General features: G+C 40.2%; 2 protein-coding genes across 2 annotated transcripts in view; both read left to right on the forward strand.

Annotated features, from left to right (window-relative positions):
* Nucleotides 1–1690: 1690 nt before the first annotated feature.
* Nucleotides 1691–17442, forward strand: LOC146522727 (NLR family CARD domain-containing protein 3-like). Its single transcript, XM_085153636.1, is given in 13 exon segments — nucleotides 1691–1775; nucleotides 1957–2056; nucleotides 4004–4033; nucleotides 7283–7372; nucleotides 7661–7789; nucleotides 8819–8882; nucleotides 9333–9552; nucleotides 9650–10169; nucleotides 10171–11439; nucleotides 11766–11939; nucleotides 12309–12482; nucleotides 15473–15519; nucleotides 15596–17442. Coding segments are annotated over 11 exon segments (3237 nt in total). The 5' UTR covers nucleotides 1691–1775; nucleotides 1957–2056; nucleotides 4004–4025; the 3' UTR covers nucleotides 16138–17442.
* Nucleotides 1709–19078, forward strand: part of LOC146522728 (protein NLRC3-like) — a 50392-nt gene continuing 33022 nt past the window's right edge. The window contains exon 1 of the mRNA XM_085153490.1: nucleotides 1709–1775. The gene's annotated coding sequence lies outside the window, so the exon portion shown is untranslated. The remainder of the gene's footprint in view (nucleotides 1776–19078) is intronic.

Raw genomic sequence — 19078 nt, forward strand, 5'->3', positions numbered from 1 at the left:
CAGGAGGGACTATGCGCTTACCTGCTGCTCTCTGGCAGGTAGCTCCATGCCCTCCTGGGTTTTAAATGCACCTTAGAACACACATACATCAACACTACAATGAGCGGGTGGAGGGAGGTTAGGAGTCTTCTCTCACCCTCGTTCTCTGCTTCCTGCTGGAGCAGGGGGGCTAGGAGGAGGAGTTGGCCGTCCGACTGGGATCCGGAATGTGGGGCCTCCCTGCTGCTGCGGAGTCGGGGCGGTCTGCTTCTCCCCACCGCAGGGAAAAGGGTAACACAACCTGGGTCTGGGTGCAGTTCCCCCCTCCAGGGGCAAGGGTACCTAGACCCGGTTCGTAGAGTACGCTTGGGGAGTGTGATTGTGTGTACAGCGTCTCTTTATGTCTGTCTCCACGTTGGTTGAGTGTGGAGTAAGTGCATATGAGAGCATGAGGGTGGGAATGGATGTTTGTATCTGTGTGTGCCTGTATGTCTGTGTCTATATGTCAGGTTGGGTATCAGATGCCACCTCTCTGAGGACAGCTCAGGCCCTCCAAGGTTTGGAGGCCTATCTCCCCCCACCACTTCCCCTGCCGGGGGCGGACTCCCTCAGACATCGGTGCGTTGGTGGTTCTTTGTGTCCGGGGGTGGGCGTCCGGGTACACACCGGCTCACTCCTTGGCGGCTGCTTATCGGGGCCTGGAGCCTGGGGCTCGCTTGGGCCACCTCGGAGGTGGGGTGCCCCCGGCCTCTCGGCCTGGGGCTCGGTCACTCAGGCACAGCTGGCTGCCGGCGGAGCTCACGGGCACGTCACTGCAGCCCCCCCTGGCTTCTGCTCCGTGGCTGCTGGGTGACCCCTCATCTGGGACTCTCCTCAGCTCTTTCTGGGACAGTGGCACGGCTGCCCCTCTGTTGGTCTTCCTTGGTCTCTTGTGTTCTGGGGGCCTCTGGATGTCTGGAGTTTTGATCTCCTCCATACCTGCTTCATGCCCTGGAGGACGGGGCAGTGGCCCCCCACACCCTCTAGCAGATCATTACATGAGGGAACCTTTTAAGAAAACAAGCGCGTCCATGCTCACAGGTGTACACACGGGTGATCACACACACAAACTACACCCTTTTTGGCTCCTACCTCAATGCACACTGTGCTGTCGATCTTACGTGCTGCACAATAATGTTTAATATTTAGTAGTTACTGTCATATTCCCATATATCATTGTGATGTGGTTTATTGTATTACTCTCGTTTTCTTCTGCTTGTTTTCTTTTTTCTTTCTCAACAGGTGATCCAGGTGATCGATATATGTATTTATTTTTTTATTTTTTTATTTTTTTTCTTCTGCTTATTCTGTTGGTTTTTGTTTTTTGCCCTTCTCCCCCGTCCCTCTTCTCAACTGTTTTTCTTTCCCTCTTTCTTTCTCCCTTTTCTTTCCCCCAGTCAAATCTGTCCCGTATTCAGCAAGTGAAAATAAAATAAAGAATAAAAGGTGAATCAAATGGACCATTACGGCAAAGCTGGGATGGTCAATTTGGTAAAGAAAATCCGTTGGGCATCTTTCTTCGCCTTTAGACAATAATTCTGATGGCAAAAGAGCCAAACGGGACAGGCAAAAAAGAAAAAAAAAAAAAAAAAAAAAAAAAAAAAAAGAAAACAAACAGAGGAACAAACTCGCTGATGTAACCTGACTCCAGGCAGCCGGGCGTGATACCTGTGTTTGGATATGAAAGTAGACTTGGTTCTGTGTCCTGTAAGGGCTGATGAAAGAGGTACAGAGTGACAGAAGAACACACGGCAAACGTATGTATTTTATCTTTTATTTTTCTTTACTGTAATTCTGTGTCTTCTGTCCTGCTACCAATGAATTATTAGCCAGTCAGCTATCTGTTGAACGTGGTTAAATATTTCAGTCAGTGCACATCATCATGTGAAGCTAAGTCCAAAACAGCTGATTATATGGGATAATGTTGTCCTCTGAAAGGGGCTCCTGACAACAAAACGTTTGAGGACCTTTTTACTGGACTGAGGAGGCTGAAGGTTTCCCACTGCAGGCAGAACGGACTCTGTTGAAAGGACTAAAGGTGAGATATGAACCATGAATTCGTTTTTTTTTTTCTGTTTTCAGACAATCAGATGATGGTTTTATGTGCTTTGACAAAACCGTTAATGCCTCTGGGTGATGAGCTCTCTGTGTAGTTTACCATGTGTCTGATTTAGGTGGCTGGATCCTTTCTGACTTTGTCAGGACGCAGAGCCCTACAGTTCTTAAGATAATTATTATTCGATTAAAATGTTTTACACCATTTAGTAACTGCATAATTTATGTTTAGTTGTTCAAACCCTTTACTTGATAGATGAAATTCAGTAGCCAGGGGCAGGAAATTCAGCAAAACATCAGAACAAGGCAGTGTTTAACCAGTTTAACCAGTCTAACAGTGTAGGCATTTCATCAGTACAGTGAGCACCTGTATTCAAAACAATAACATTTAAGAGAAAAACAAGGAAGTGAGCTACAGAATAAAACACACTGATAGTGGACATTTGGTGAGCTTTGAAATATTTTCATTTTATTTGTTTTTTAAAAAAAAATTAAAATGTTTTTTATTATTGTATTATTTCAAGATGTTTCTTTAAATCCTGCAGTGGTTACACACAGTCTAAGAATGAAAGAAAAGCTGAGACAGCTGAAGAAGAGCATGATTTCTAAAATGTGTTATGTGATCTACGATGTGTAGCAGGAAAATACTTTTGCTTAAATACAGACTCAAACTCCTGAAGCATAAAGTGGTGAAAGTAAGAAAAGACCTTAATAGAGAAAGAACAGAATCAGATCTTATCCCAGTGCAGACAGCAAACAGCTGCAGACAGACTGTGGTCGCAAATTTTGAAGCCACCCTGATAACCTTCTCCCACCAACGATGTGGAGATCCAACCCTTTTAGATCCAATTAAAATCAAGACACTCAAAAAGATGCTCTGGAAAAGAGTAGAATTCTTGGAACAGAGTTTAATACACTGAATCATATGAACAGCAGGAAAAATACATACAGACATTTAGCAAGAGAATTACATAGCAGAAAGCAAGCAAAGCAAAACCCCGGGGTGTACAGCCTTAAGCACAGACGGCAGAGCAACACAGAGACGGACAGGAAGCAGCAGCAGGAGGGAAAAAGTGCTCGGGGTGTCCTCTGGTCCCCTAATATATATGGACCAGTATCCCCGCCCCCTGCTGCTGGGTAAATTTCCCACGCGCCCAAACACAGCTGCAGGGGTCAGGTAGAGGCCAAGGTCTTAGCCAAAGGCCAGTCAGGACTCTGACTACCCCTTGCTCTGGCTTATCACAACAGGTCATGACACGGTCAAACATCACACATTAATCCTAATTATTAAATCTTATACAGCAAGTGGCACAATCTTAAACACTTCAGTGTAGTTCAAAGTATATGTGTGTGTGTGTGTGGGTGTGTGTGTGTGTGTGTGTGTGTGTGTGTGTGTGTGATTATATCGTATGATATTTTATTGTGATGTGATCAGGATCTCTGATACAATGTTACTGTTTTGGTTGTGCTGCATGAAAGACGTTGAGTGTGTATTAGGGAAGGTTAGTTACCGGAGCTGGAGAGTGAGTTATTCAGGCGAATGCCCTGTTACTGTAAAACCTTAATAAACCTCGGTGAAGCAAAATGTCTTGCGCTTAAGACTCTACAGGAAAGTTAAAATATATATATGTTCAGTGCACATAGATATATAGTGTATATAGTTACATAGTTATACATATCAAACAAAATTCCACCACAAGACAGTGTTCAGGAAGATGATGAAAAAGTGAATCTTTGATCTGATTTATATCATTTAAGTTTTTTTTTTAATGTTTTTTTTATAATATAATATAATATAATATAATATAATATAATATAATATAAAACTATTATTATACTTAAACAAGTCACCACCTTCTCCCTATCAAATATCTCAATAAACAGAAAAAAATAAAATCTGTGTTTTATTCTCACTTTTCTCTTCCATCAGGTGACTGCAGGTTTTTACCAACATGGAAAGGTATCACACTCAAAACCTCACATTATCTTCACTGCTAAAAACAAATACAGAAGTGATTTCATACATGCAGTAACTCTCTACAACAAACCTGCTCTCTGTTTCGTTAATTCAATTTAACCCTGCAAAGTTTTTCCAGCGTATGTTCCACCTGGAGATTAAAAAAGTGTATATATATATATTAGGGGTGCAACGATACACAAAATTCACGGTTTCGGTTCGGTTCGATACTTTGGTGTCACGGTTCGATATTTTTTCAATACAAAAAAAAAAGTTCATGCCTTTTTAATTTGTCATTTATTAAATTTTCACGGCACATTCTGCACCATATCTCTGTGCGTTCATCATTTGTTTGAAGCCAGCTCACCTCCTGCAACCACTTTTCCGAGAATACGCGCTTCTTTTGTGGTTCGGACTCCTTCTGACATTTCTTTGGAGGTGGAGGAACATCACAGTAATTGCTTAAAGGAGCTTCTTCGACATCTTTAAGAGTTCTAAACAAATGTCTGTCCTCCTCCAGAAAATCGTATGTACGCAAACACGCGTTGCAACTTCTTATCTTGTGCATGTTTTTTATTTTGACAGCGAATGCACCTGCGGACCACTTATGTGCAGCCCTGGTTATTTAGCTCGTCATATTGCAGCCACAGAAATTCTTTTGTCCATGAAACCATAAAGCTGCACTTTCTTTTTGCCTTATAGTCTGATTTGTCATAACTTTTCCGTTTTGTGGTAAGCTTTTCTTTGGCTGTCACTTCTTCACCCTGACCTGTCTTATTTGGCTCAGCAGAACTAAAATATATATCCTGCTGCTTTTACACACACACTCGCATAACACTCAGCGATTCTCTGCGATCAACCTCTCACATGTTTAAGCTGCGGGAGATTTCACTTGTCATGTTTGCATAGTAAGCTAACGATTGATAAGACGATGTCAGAGGAATTGGTGCGCAAATTATCATCACTCACCAATCAGTACTGTCGCTCTCTATACACAGTTCGCGCGATTGCAAAGTGAAAGCAAAAAACAAGGCAAATTCAAACGCGATTTCAATATGTCACATATTGACAGTGGCCCACCAATGCCAATGACATAATTACCCAGCTACATTTCTGAAAGAATGCAAAAGCATTGACATATATTTTTCCTTCCTACGATAGGCCGACGAGCAGAGCAGGGCAGCCCGACTGGAAAAATCGCTAGCCCCGGGACGTCGGGCTAGCGATTTTGCGAGCCCTGTATCTGATCGAGGAATCACTCATCTTTGGAAAAGAGAGTTTATTACAGAGAAATGTCTCTTTCCAAAATAAAAGCTATACTATACGCTTCTTCTGGGCTATATTCTCAGCAGCATATTAAACATATCAGGTCCCCATAAGGAGAGTCATGTGCTAACGGCTGTCTAAATGACTCGGGTAAAGTTTGTATGCGTGCTTGTTGTTTTTGTCTGCTTCCACTTGTCTTTGCACTAGGATGCTATCTGGTAAATGTGCAGTCATATTTGTTGTGTTCCCACTAGTGCTGTCAGCCTTAATCTGAAATAAGGTTAACGCCACAACACGGCAAATCTCCGTTAACGAGCTACCGCGGATCGCCCCGTGTGTGGGGCTGGACAGCGTCAACACATTAACTAGTGATGGGTCGTTCGCGAATGAAATGGCTCTTAGATCCGACTCTTTGAAGTGAACGACGCGAGCCGGCTCCTTATTGGGAGCCGTGAGGTTTTTTTTTTTCTTTCTCTCACCCTTTCTCTCGCCCTTTTTTCCGCTAAACTCCGCATGCGCGGCCTGTACTTTGCGCTGGGCAGAGGGGGGAGGGGCATTACTTACACTCGCAGTAACACAGGAACAGAGCCAGAGAGAAAGAGAGCGAGGGACAACAACGTCACATTAGAAAGGTATAGTAATCATCCACTATTTTCAATTGCAGATGATAAAGGATTCAGAAATCATGCAGGCCCATATGAAAGAGAATGTGCATCTTCTTTTTGTTTTAATATTTTAATTTATATTTAATTGTGTTGTGGTTTGCAGTGTTTTGTGTTGTTTCACGTTAAATTTGTTTAAAAGGAAAAAGCGGAAAATTTAAATAGTTAAAAGTTTAAAATGTAAATAGTTGTTTTTTGTATTATATGATTTATTTATTACATTTTATATGGAGTGAATAAATAAAGTATATTTATGGTGGCCCTTAGAGACAAAGCACGTACAAACTCCAAAATACGTAAAAACTCAGAAGCACGTACAAAAGACAACAGAAGTGCTCCAGGATGCTAGGGCGCGGTGTTGAGCTTTTGTTTCCTAGTGGCTACACAAGCCAGGAAGTATCAACAACCGGATTTGGTGTGTGGTAGTAACAGGTAAATTAACTTTTTTTTAAAATTATTTGAATAAATATGAGTGCTTGTCTATAAATACACAAACAATACACACATGCTTTCAATTGTGTAATTTAAGTGATCTGGGTAGCTCTCTTTTGGAAGTTCAGTAAACGCTAGAAATGTGTTTTGGAGTTTGTATGTGCTTTTTGGAGTTTGTATATGCTTTAGAGTTTGTACGTGCTTTGTCTCTAGGGGCCATATATAAACATATATAAATAAAACCACTTTTTTTAACATTAGTAATTCCTTTTCTGTATAATTTTATATTATTGTTAATGATTAAATAATTAAAGCAACAAAACAACCTGAAGAGCCGGTTCGGAGCCGAAAGAGCCGGATCTTTTTAGTGAGTCGAGCCGAAAGAGCCGGATCTCTAAAAAGAGCCGGAAATCCCATCACTAACATTAACGAGCTAACTGCGCTAACACACTAGTTCCCACTCATGTAATTGAGCATTGCGTGGCACATCTGACATACTGTTTTATTTTAGTCCATGACGCGCTTACCTTCAGGGTCATACGTCACATGAAGACCAAAATAGTTCCAGACGCCAGATCTGAATGAGGGTGGGGGAGGTTCAATTTGCCATGTTGCAACGAGCTTACCTTCTGTCTAGCTAGCTTGCCCTGTGCTCAGTGAATCTGAGTTCGACTACTCTGCCTAGGCTGCACTGTCGAGCGCAGATCCACTGAGCGCTCAACACAGACAGCACCGTCAGAAGGAAAGTTGATAAAATAAATTTAAAATGTTGTATTGTTCGATAAATATGCGTACCGAACTGAAAGCACTGTATCGAACGGTTCAATATCGATACGAGTATCGTTGCACCCCTAATATATAACCCTGCCTTATTCTTTTCCTCACTCCTCAGACCAGACTCTCCTGAGCCTGAGACGAGACTCAGCTCTCCACAGGAAGATCGCCCTGACTTTAAAAGCAGGAAACTGACTCCTGATGAGAGGTAAGACTTAACAAATTGTTAAACGTATCTTAACTCCATGAGTAAACAGTGAGAAGGTTTAGTTTAGTCATTTATTATTTTATTTTTTTTTAGCTTTGTTCACAAAAACAAGAAAAGACAGCTGGATAAACAAACAGACTAAAGACAACATTGTGAAGAGCATCAAACCTTTTAGCCTTACTGTAATATTATCACTGTGACTAGCTGATAAGTGTATCCAGTACTTTTTGTGTCTGAAGGCTAAAAATGTAATTTCTCTGCCTGATGGTCTTTTCCTCTGTTCACCAGGATCACTGAGACACCAGATGCCCCTGAACCTGAACCTGGACCCAGCTGTGTGTCTTTGAAGAGTGATCAGTCAAAGGATGACATCTTTAACTTTAAAGGAACAAAGTCTGCTGCTGCTGCTGCTGAGGAGTAAGACGTTTCACATTTACCTTACAGCTCTGTGGTACACCTGGCCTCAGTCCTGAGATTAAAGAGCTCCATAAGTGAGGCTGCTAATTTAAAAGAAAAATAAATCTATTTTAACAGCCCTGCATTCCCTGCACTGGGCATCACACTGATTATAATTTATGTGGTAATCAGCAGGAATGTGTCAGCAGTTAGTTTGACTCTTTTATTTAGTAAATAAGAGTTTCAGTCTGATGCGGTTGCCAGTTTTGCAAAGGAAGGTGAAATGATCTGCAGGTGTATGTGTGGTGATGGATGCTACGATATGAGCTGCTGGATTTCTCTAAATATTAAATGATTCTCATAATTCATAATGACACACGATCCCATCACCATGACAATCATCAACAAAACTAATAAGGACTACAGCAAATCTTTTTTTGTTTAACCTTAATATTTACATTACATTTTTCACCAGTGGTTCTTTTTTAATATGACCTGCATGAAATAACAGGACAAAATGGGTCAGGATGTAGTAAGATAATAAGCCCTATACAAATACAGACCATTTATACAAATACAGATCATAAGATGATCATTTTATTGTTCAGCATCTGGAATATGAACACCACAGATGTAGCCGAGTGTAGGCTGATTCAAAGTGTCATCATATGATTTTTTAATGTGTATTTTAAGTTTTTTTCCTTAGAAAAAAATTCAGCTGCTGCTCTAACATGCTCTTCCTTGTATTTTAAAGGCACAAAGGTCAAATTTAAAATGAAACACTTCAACACAACAACACAAATCTGACTTTTTTAATGTGATGATGCAATGTGCAGGAAATATCCATGATATGGTCATTACAAGAACACTGGTACAGAACCATCACTGACCTGTTAGTCCAATAAATAAGTATATAAATTAACATAATAGGTTTGTTACAGCACAGTAGTGCTTGTTTTAATCAGGATGATCATCTAACAGTAGAAGAAGAAATCTCTGGCTTGTATTTATGTGCAAAATGGTTCAAATTTCTTCATGATGTCTCCACAGAGCTGATCAGGAGAGTCTTCATCATAATCAGCAGCAACAGACTGATCTGGACTCAATATTTAAGGTTTGTACATGTACACAAACCTCTGTTTGTAATTATTTTCATGTTGCACAGTCCAATATTCATCATAAAATAATGGCAAAATTCCAGAAATAATTCAACAGTGAATATATTTTTTAGTTTATTTGTATTTATAAAGCACTTTTCAAAACAAAGCTTCAGCATAACTTTATAACACGACCTAAAAATAAGGCGCAAGTACCCTGTACTTATGTGGAATTTGCAGGAAACTACAAGGTACATAAGATGTAAGATGGGAAAATATTGTTTGTTTTTCTTGAAATTTACCATGAAATAACTAAGTACTTAAAATTATTTAATTTAATTTATGTTATTATTTTATTGTTTCCTTTGTTAAATTGAAAACACACACAAAACAAATCTGTGAAAAATTATTTTTACTATGAAGATCTTATTTATTTATGAATTTAGATTGTGTCATTTATTTTCCAGATGCTGGAGGAAAACATTATCATGTTTGTGAAGAACGAGCTAAAGAAGATGCAGAATGATCTGAATCCAGATTATTCAGAGTGTCAGAGGGATGAAGAGGAGGTGTTGGACAGTGAGGAAGAGAAGCAGAGAAGGAGCAGCAGAGAGGCATTTCTGAAACTTGCAGTTAACTTCCTGAGAATAATGAAACAGGAGGAGCTGGCTGACTGTCTGCAGAGCAGTGAGAGGATTTCTCTTCATAAATTCATTCTTTACAGGAATGAAAATGTCACATTTTCTATAATCATAACACTCATGTTTCTGGTGCTTTCCTGTAGAATATCCTGATCCACTTTGTGAGAATACATTTAAATGTAACCTAAAGAAGAAGATCCAGTGTGTCTTTGAGGGGATTGCTAAACCAGGACCCCAAATCACTCTAAATGAGATCTACACAGAGCTCTGCATCACAGAGGGAGGGACCGGAGAGGTCAACACTGAACATGAGGTCAGACAGATTGAAATGTTTTCCTGGAAACGAAACAGACCAGAAACAACAATCAGGTGTGAAGACATCTTTAAAGCTTCAACTGGAAGAGACAAACCAATCAGAACAGTTCTGACCAACGGAGTGGCTGGCATCGGGAAAACATTCCTGACACAAAAGTTCACTTTGGACTGGGCTGAAGACAAGACCAACCAGGACATCCAGTTCATTTTTCCATTCCCATTCAGAGAGCTGAATTTACTGAAGGATAAAAAGTTCAGCTTAGTGGGACTTATTCATCACTTCTTCACTGAAATCAAAGAAGCAGGAATCTGCAACTTTAAAAAGTTCAAAGTTGTCTTCATCTTTGATGAATGAGTGTCGACTTCCTCTGAACTTCCACATCACTGAGATCCTCACTGATGTTACAGAGTCCACATCAGTGGATGTGCTGCTGACAAACCTCATCAGAGGAAAGTTGCTTCCTTCTGCTCACATCTGGATAACCACACGACCTGCAGCAGCCAATCAGATCCCTGCTGAATATATAGACATGGTTACAGAGGTCAGAGGGTTCACTGACCCACAGAAGGAAGAGTACTTCAGGAAGAGACTTGGAGACAAGGAAGAGGCCAACACCATAATCTCTCATATCAAGACATCACGAAGCCTCCACATCATGTGTCACATCCCAATCTTCTGCTGGATCACTGCTACAGTTCTAGAGAGTTTGTTAAAAACCAAACAGGATGGAAGAAAGCTGCCCAAGACACTGACTAAGATGTACATTCACTTCCTGGTGGTTCAGACCAAAGTGAAGAACATCAAGTATGATGGAGGAGCTAAGACAGATACTCTCTGGAGTCCAGAGAGCAGGAAGATGGTTGAAGAACTGGGGAAACTGGCGTTTGAGCAGCTGCAGAAAGGAAACCTGATCTTCTATGAATCAGACCTGACAGAGTGTGGCATTAATGTCAGAGAGGCCTCAGAGTGCTCAGGAGTGTTCACACAGATCTTTAAAGAAGAGAGAGGGCTGCACTGTGAGAAGGTTTACTGTTTTGTCCATCTGAGTGTTCAGGAGTTTTTAGCTGCTCTTCATGTCCATCTGACATTCACCAACTCTGATATCAACCTGCTGGAAGAAGAAGAAACAGCCTCAGTGCAGTCTGGAGAATCTCCAGTAAGACAGTTCTACCAGAGTGCTGTGGACAAGTCCTTAAAAAGTCCAAATGGACATCTGGAATTGTTTCTCCGGTTCCTCCTTGGTCTTTCAATGCCATCCAATCAGGATCTCCTACAAGGCCTGCACAAACAAACAGGAAACAGCTCACAGATAAATCAGGAAGCAGTCAAGTACATTAAAGAAAGGATAAATGGCACTCTCTCTCCTGAAAAAAGCATCAATCTGCTCCACTGTCTGAATGAATTGAATGATGACTCTATAGTGAAGGAGGTCCAGCATCAACTGAGTTCAGGACACCTGTCTAAAGTTAATCTCTCTCCTGCTCATTGGTCAGCTCTGGTCTTCATCCTACTGTCATCAGAAACAGGTGTGGATGTGTTTGACTTGAGGAAATACTCAGCTTCAGAAGAGGCTCTTCTGCAGCTGCTGCCAGTGGTCAAAGCCTGTAAGAAAGCCCAGTAAGTATCCAGTTTAATCCTGGCAAGAGATTGCTTTAACCCTCTCAAGGCAGGCGTTGCAGATTTGCAACAGTTAAAAGCTAAAAACCTGATTACCCCACATACATATTTTATATGCGCCCCCCGCGACCCTGAAAAGGATAAGCGGAAGCGAATGGATGGATGGATGGACATATTTTATATGTATAAAAGTTTTTTTTTTACTCAGAAGTACCACTGCAGGTATTCTTTTGTGCATTAGCAACAGAAACTTAATTTGAGCCTGAGAGGGTTAAAGTGTTTATTTGAAAAGGTTGCAAAGTTTACTGATATTCTTGTCTTTCTAGGTTGAGTGGCTGTAACCTCACAGAGAGAAGCTGTGAAGCTCTTTCCTCAATTTTAAGTTCTCAGTCCTCCAGACTGAGAGAGCTGGACATGAGTAACAACAACTTTCAGGACTCAGGAGTGAAGCTGCTTTGTGTTGGACTTGGGAGTCCTCACTGTATGCTGGAAACTCTCAGGTTAGTTGAAGCTTTGTTTCAGGAGATTTGGATATTTCACAACAACTGTCATTATTTTATAGATGTTAATATGTATTTTCTGATGTTGTTTCTGTTGTGGTGTAAGCTCTGAAAGAGCACAGTAGAGTAGAAAGTGAAAAACACACACTTCATAAATCAGAAAATTATGACTTTATTTATGATTGTCCATCATAGCAAAAAAGACAGAAAGTCAATGCTTTTATTTCTTTTTTAAAACTGAGTGAAGAAAAGCCAGTTTGTTTGTCTTTCTAACAACTTTAACTGAAATCAGAATCTGTTAGTTTGACTGTACATCATCAAATTCAGAGCAGTTCATTACAATGATGTGACATGTTGATGTGTTTGAAGGTTGTCAGGCTGTCAGATCACAGGAACAGGCTTCACCTCTCTGGCCACAGCTCTGCGCTCCAATCCCTCCTATTTGAAAGAGTTGGATTTGAGATATAATCACCCAGGAGACTCAGAAATGAAGCTTTTGTCTGATCAAAAGGAGGATCCACGTGTGAAACTGGAAATATTCTGGTAGGAAAAGAGGAAATAAAGCTGAAAATATTTTTTCTCCAGGATATTGTAAAGTAACCACTGATCTGATTGCCAGTAAAACAATCTGTATGTCCAGTTAAATGGGCAGCTGTGTGGGTGAATGACTCAGAACCAATGGCAGCCAAAAGCCCATCTGTGGGCACACAAGGAAGGATACACAGCTTGAAGGAGAATGTAACAAATAGATAAGGATTGGACCCTCGATACTGACTTTTAAAGACTGTGTAAATCTTCCTAGATGCCATGTTTATCTGCCATAAGTTGCTTAGCCACAACCTTTTCTAGAAGCTTAGCAATTAACGGTAACTTAGAGATAGGTCTGTAGCTGCTCCAAAGAGAGGGGTCTAGCTGAGGTTTTTTTTAAAACTGGGACAATAGCAGCGTTTTTAAAATAAACCGGAACTACACCAGATGCCAGTGAAGAGTTGATTAAAGTGAGCACACATGGGCCAATAGACTGGAAGACATTTTTGAATAATGATGCAGGTACAATGTCAAGTGAACAGAAGGATGCTTTCACTGAATTCACTAATTTCACTAGCTCAGGTAGTGAAACAGGAGAGAAAGTATCCAAGATAATGGGCCGAGATGGGTTAGAGATCAAAATAACAGGTGCTGAATGTGAAAAATTCATTCTCACGTTATGAATTTTTGCAAGCAGAAAAGAAAGAAATTTTTCACAGTCCTCGTTAGAAAAAATAGGAGCTGCAGGCAGAGCAGGAGTAACAATGTCACTAATGGTGTTGAATAGCACCTTAGGATTGCCTCTGCTCTTTGTAACCAAGTGTGAGAAATGGGCAGCCCTCGCATCTCTGATCGCATTATTAAAATAAGCTAAAAGGTCCTTAAGATAGAGGAGGTGAACATTTAGATGAGTTTTCCTCCACCTGCGCTCTGCTTTGCGACAATCACATTTTAGACAATTAATACTGTCATTTAGCCAAGGAGGAGATTTGGAGGCAGAAACACTCCTCATCTTAACCGGAAAAATTTCATCTAAAATAGAAAGGCAATAATTATTAAAAAGACTGGTTGAGAAATCAACACCATTTTGAGGAGATAGCTGTAAGTTAAAAACATCCACAAATTTCTCTGCTGTGGAGGAGTTTAAGATACGAGAGCTAACCATCCGTCTAACGGGGACAAAGGCTCATTAAAAGACAAATTGAAAAAAAAATAACATAGTGATCAGAAATAAAAATGTCCTCAGAGCAAATCAAATCAATATTGGACCATATAAAAACAAGGTCCAGTGTGTGAGCTTTGCTGTGTGTAGGACCGGACACATGCTGAGCAAAATGAAAAGAATCCATAATGTTCATAAAGTCTCTGGCGAATAGGTCGGAGTCATCATCAACGTGTATGTTAAAGTCCCCAACTATAAGCACTCTTGACAGCTTCATAGTAGTGGATAAGAAGTCACTGAGCTCCGATACAAATAACCTGTTATATCCAGGTGGACGATACAACACAGCACAGTAGAAAGGATCCTTGTTACCAATTTTAGCTGAAACGAACAAAAATGCTCAATTTTCACGGAACGGCAGGAGAAACGGTTCTGGAAAGCCACGGCAAGCCCACCATCCCGACCAGACAACCGAGACTGGGTAATAAAAGTATAGCCATCTGGGCAGAGTTCAATAAGTGACGAGTAGTCTACATCCCGCTGCCAGGTCTCAGTCAGGAATAAAAAATCCTGTTTTTTAGATAATATAAAATCATTCAACAAGGATGATTTATTAGACAGAGATCGAGCATTAAAAAGCGCCACATTCAGTGAGCTAGAAGCCTTATTATTTGCAGAGGCTCGAGTTAAGGGACGTGAATACACAGGGTTCGAGCCGTCACACTCGTAGAATCCACTCACCGAGGGAAGAAAAAGCCAGCCCGCAGAAGAGTCTGGATAAACCCTCCTAAGGTGGCATGGTCTCAAAGAGCCGGGCCCAGCCTATCCAAACAAGGCCGTGGAAAACAAGTCCCCCCTCCATGGAACTTTTCTAAACACAGGAGAAAACGCACGCTTGACGTCACTTACCAGCCAAACCACGCCGCCAGTAAAGCCTGAGCTGTACCTGAAAACCTCCTCTTCTGCCTCTCCTTCTCTGTGGTCTAGAGGGACCACCAAAATCGCCTGACGAGGATCCAGCTAATGGAGGAGGGTGGAAAATGCCAGAGGACGACGAGACATCGTGAGGCATCATAGAGGATCGGATGGATAGCAAAGCCAGGCGATCATACACCAGGGCAGCAAATACATCATTAAAACTGAGTGAGAACAGTAGAGCAGAAAAAAATAACACAACAGCAGTAGAGCGCGACAAACTGCACCCGGCAGCAGCAGAGCCAAACACAGGCGCCATCATAACGGAAGTTTTAGTTTTAGTTCACCTGGTTGAGAAGATAACTGTAACACTTTTGTTTCATTGTCCCCCTCCGTACCAGATTCATTGTCACTCCTTGCCAATGTTTTGGGTCAGATTGGGTTCCCCAGACTTATTCTCAGTCTGGAGCTTACTGTGTGCCTTTATGCCAATAAATGCAGAACTACTGTAAGCTTTGAAACAGGATCTCGACTTTCCTGGTGCCAAATAAAAGTGAAGTAAATATTTGTTATTTCATGCAGAGCTGATACAGTCATGTGAAAAGTTAGAATTCTTCTTAAAGCGATTCCTCTTAAGTCATTCAATTCTTGTGCACTGTGTGCACACAGATTTTTATACATGATTTTGACCTTTTTTACATGTCTAATACACTTCACTGTCAGGTTGTATTTAGGTAATTTAAGAACCTGGTACGGACCAGATGATTTTTTTTTTAATTGTGCTTTGATACATCAAACCTTAGAACCGTATTATCTGTTTGACTTTATTAAGAGATAAAATAAAACACAAGGTTATTTCTCTAGAAAAGATGAATCAGAGAATATAAAGGCCATGTCTGCATACTAAAAGATAATGTGCTCATTTCAGTGTGGAGCCTCAAGGAGTCCAGTGGATGAGACCAGGTCTAAGGAAATGTAAGTATTTTTGATTTATGAGCTGCATTCACACTATCTTGTACTGTTCTACATTTTTTCTCACGGTTCCCTTTAGATTTCTGTGATCTGACGCTGGATCCAAACACAGCACACAGAAACCTCAAACTGTCTGATGACAACAAGGAGGTGACACATGTGGAAGAAGATCAGCTGTATCCTGATCATGATCATAGGTTTGATCACTGGCCTCAGCTGCTGTGTACCAACAGTCTAAGTGGTCGCTGTTACTGGGAGGTTGAGTGGAGAGGAGAGGTTCATGTTGCTGTAGTTTATGGAGGAATCAGACGGAAAGGAGAAGAGGATGAAAGCAGGTTTGGAAGGACTCATCAATCCTGGAGTCTCAACTGCAGTGATGACAGGGGTTACTATGCAAGTCACAAATTTGATTTAAGAGCCATCCCTCTTCTCCCCTCAGCTCTCTCTCACAAAGTAGCAGTGTATGTGGACTGTTCTGCAGGAACTGTGTCCTTCTACAGTGTCTCCTCTGATAAACTGATCCACCTGCACACCTTCAACACCACCATCACTGAACCTGTATATGCTGGGTTTAGAGTGAAGCCTGACTCTAGTATCCACCTCTGTGCTGACTCAGAATAATGAACTTACTGTGCAGAGAAATATTCTCACATTGGTGTTTCATACTTTTTCTTACTTAGTATATCAGGTATACTGTCTCGTACATATATTAGTTTGTTTTTCAGTCCAGAGATGTTGGATTAGACTGATTCTCCTGAAAATTCTTTTTATCATCTTATTGTCTTTGGTGCCTTTTTTAAGAGCAGATATCAGTTTTTACTTATATACTGCAGTTTAAATACCCACAGGACTTTTAGTGCTGAGGAAAGAGGAACTGTATTTTTAAATCTTTTGCATTACTATCATCTATTACTAAATTTGTTGCATTATACACATTTTAATCATGCTTAGACTGATGCATGAAATCTTTGGAACGTATAATTTAGACATTTTAGACGTTGTTGGTTAGACTTTGTGATGATGAGAGCTGCAGGCTCTAAATATTTTGTGTTTAGGCGTCTTTAATGTTTTACATTGCATAACTATACATTTGTGTCTCTCTCTTGTTATGCAAACTAAGTAACATTTCACTACAATTAGTTCCTGGAGAAAAGCAATATCACCACTGTGTGACCAGTTTTCTCAACAACTGATCTGGATGGTTCTGGATCCATTTATTAGTCTGTGTTGATCCAAATGTAGCTTCTAGTACTGCTGATACAAGAAGAGCAGCTTATGGCTAACTGAACGCTATGGAGACGTCTCTCTTCAGTTCATAATCAATAAAAACTGTCTGACTTATAGATGACCTCCAGTCTGTGTTTCTTGACTGAACAGAAACAGTTTTACAATCTGAGATTTGGTTTTTATTTTGTGTTAAAACAGACTGATGAAATGTAACAGAAACGGAAAAGTGAAGACAAAAGAATCAAGATGAAAACAGTTGGATTTTTTCTTCTTGACTTCTTGCAGATTCTGTCAGTGTGTGTTTAATTCTCCCATGTATATATGTGTGTAGCATACACACAAAGTGTTATTAAAGTTAGGTTAATTAACAAACTTGATTTATTTAATTTACAAACTTATATAGAGTAAGTTGCAATTCTGTTAAAGTGATTTAATCCTATAGTTTCAGTAGAGCTTGTTTTGGTTGAGTAGATTTATCAGATGTACTTAAAATTTCTTGTTCAAATTAAAAGTAACATACATTTTATATTTCACTAACCCAGTTGTGTGGAACCGGTTGACATAACTGGGTGGAGTAAATACAACATTTTATTTCTTAGAGTGTATTTAAAAGTGACTGTTTGGATTCATTTAACAGGAATAATTAAAATCTGTAAATAAATGCAAAATGCATCTTTGAAAATGAGAGTAGGATAAAAATAATAATCTCAAATGCTGAGGATTGAAGAAAGAGGAAAGTACACAGCAGTATTTTAATCTGTTTGATTGGGTCCAGTGAGCTCACAGCGCCTCCAGCAGGTGGATTCCAGTACTGTTTGTTTTTAAAGCTGTGAACAGTTTTCTTCTCTGCTGTCAGTGTCTGTTTGGAGCCAAGTTACTAAAGAGGTCTTTTATTTGAGCCAGTTTAAATGGTTTAAATTTGAAATATCTGTTTGTCTCCTCACTAACGGGACCTAAAACACAACTCAGCTGAAAAGAAAACACAAAAGAGCACCACCTGGTGGCCAGAGGTGGAAACACATATGAAAGCAAAGCACACATACATAGCTCCTTCAGGTTTGGTGAAGTGTGCAGCTCTCTGAACACATGAGGCAGACTTCATATCGCAGCCACTGCTGCAGCAGCAACAAAGTGAGCCACAAAAGACAAGAGCTGTTTCTCAACATCAAGTACTCCAAGTTTGTTCTTCGTTAGTTGCTAATTCAAACTTGGCAAATTAACTTAAGCGCCCAGACTTGTGAGCATGGGAGGACACACACACACTTTCACTGTGATTAATATATAAAATGGAAATTATTAGAGGCCACATAAATAAAAACATATATTACTGATTTATATATATTTTTTGAAGTGGAAATGTGGAGTTAACAGTTGTTTGTAGACAAAACTCTTATGGCTTATATACAGTCTACTAAATGAATTGTGTAGATGAGTTAGTGAAATTAATTGGTATTTATTAAAATTATTTCTCTTTTAGCACATAAACAGTGTGGTGAGAGTTATAAGACCACTGTGGTGGTGCAGAAAGCTGCATCAGATCAGAAGGGAACAAACACACAAATTTGTTGGCTGGATTTGTATAAAATGAAATGTCTGGCAATGGACAGAAGCAAGGATATTGATGTTTACACCCTTGTGCAATGAAGAGGATGCATGTTGTATCACAAGACACGGTAAGCCAGCTGATTGATTTGTTTCTCTGAGGCATTTTGTGAGGGTATAGCTGCTGTGGCATTTGTCTGGCTTGAAACAACAACTGTAATCTCCACATTTCGACTTCTCTCAAAATACTATTTTGAGGTAAATCTCCTTCCTTTCATTAATGTGACCTTAGTACTCTACCGTACCACTAATTACCCAAATTGTTTTGGAGGATTTCTCCAAAACATGTATTGATCGAAGATATTGATAGTCTGATATAATAAGTGGTTTTGTTTGAAGTTGTGCAGAACTTGTCTGTGTCACCATTTCACAGAATATGATCAGGACGTGACAATAGCCAAATTGTCCAGCAGGTGCCACTGTGGAGATGGTTTCAGATTGTTTGGAATCATCAATACAAGCACAAAGACTTCAAATGTTTCACGAAGTCTCGCTTTGCTCATCACTAGTATGGTGACAACTTCACAGGAGGTCCGTATCTCAGCACTGTCATAGTTAAAGGTGACCTTCATAAACCGAGAAACTGACATTCATGTTTGCCACAGGAAATCCACATTTACTCCTAACTAAGGGTTTAAACGCACAAAGGGCAAAAATAAGACAAAAATAAGATAGGAAACAGACACTGAGGCAGAGACTAAGATGCATAAACTTGACAGGGACAAAAGGAAAA

The sequence above is a fragment of the Neolamprologus multifasciatus genome, chromosome 3 (assembly GCF_963576455.1).
Source record: "Neolamprologus multifasciatus chromosome 3, fNeoMul1.2, whole genome shotgun sequence".
Classification (NCBI taxonomy): domain Eukaryota; kingdom Metazoa; phylum Chordata; class Actinopteri; order Cichliformes; family Cichlidae; genus Neolamprologus; species Neolamprologus multifasciatus.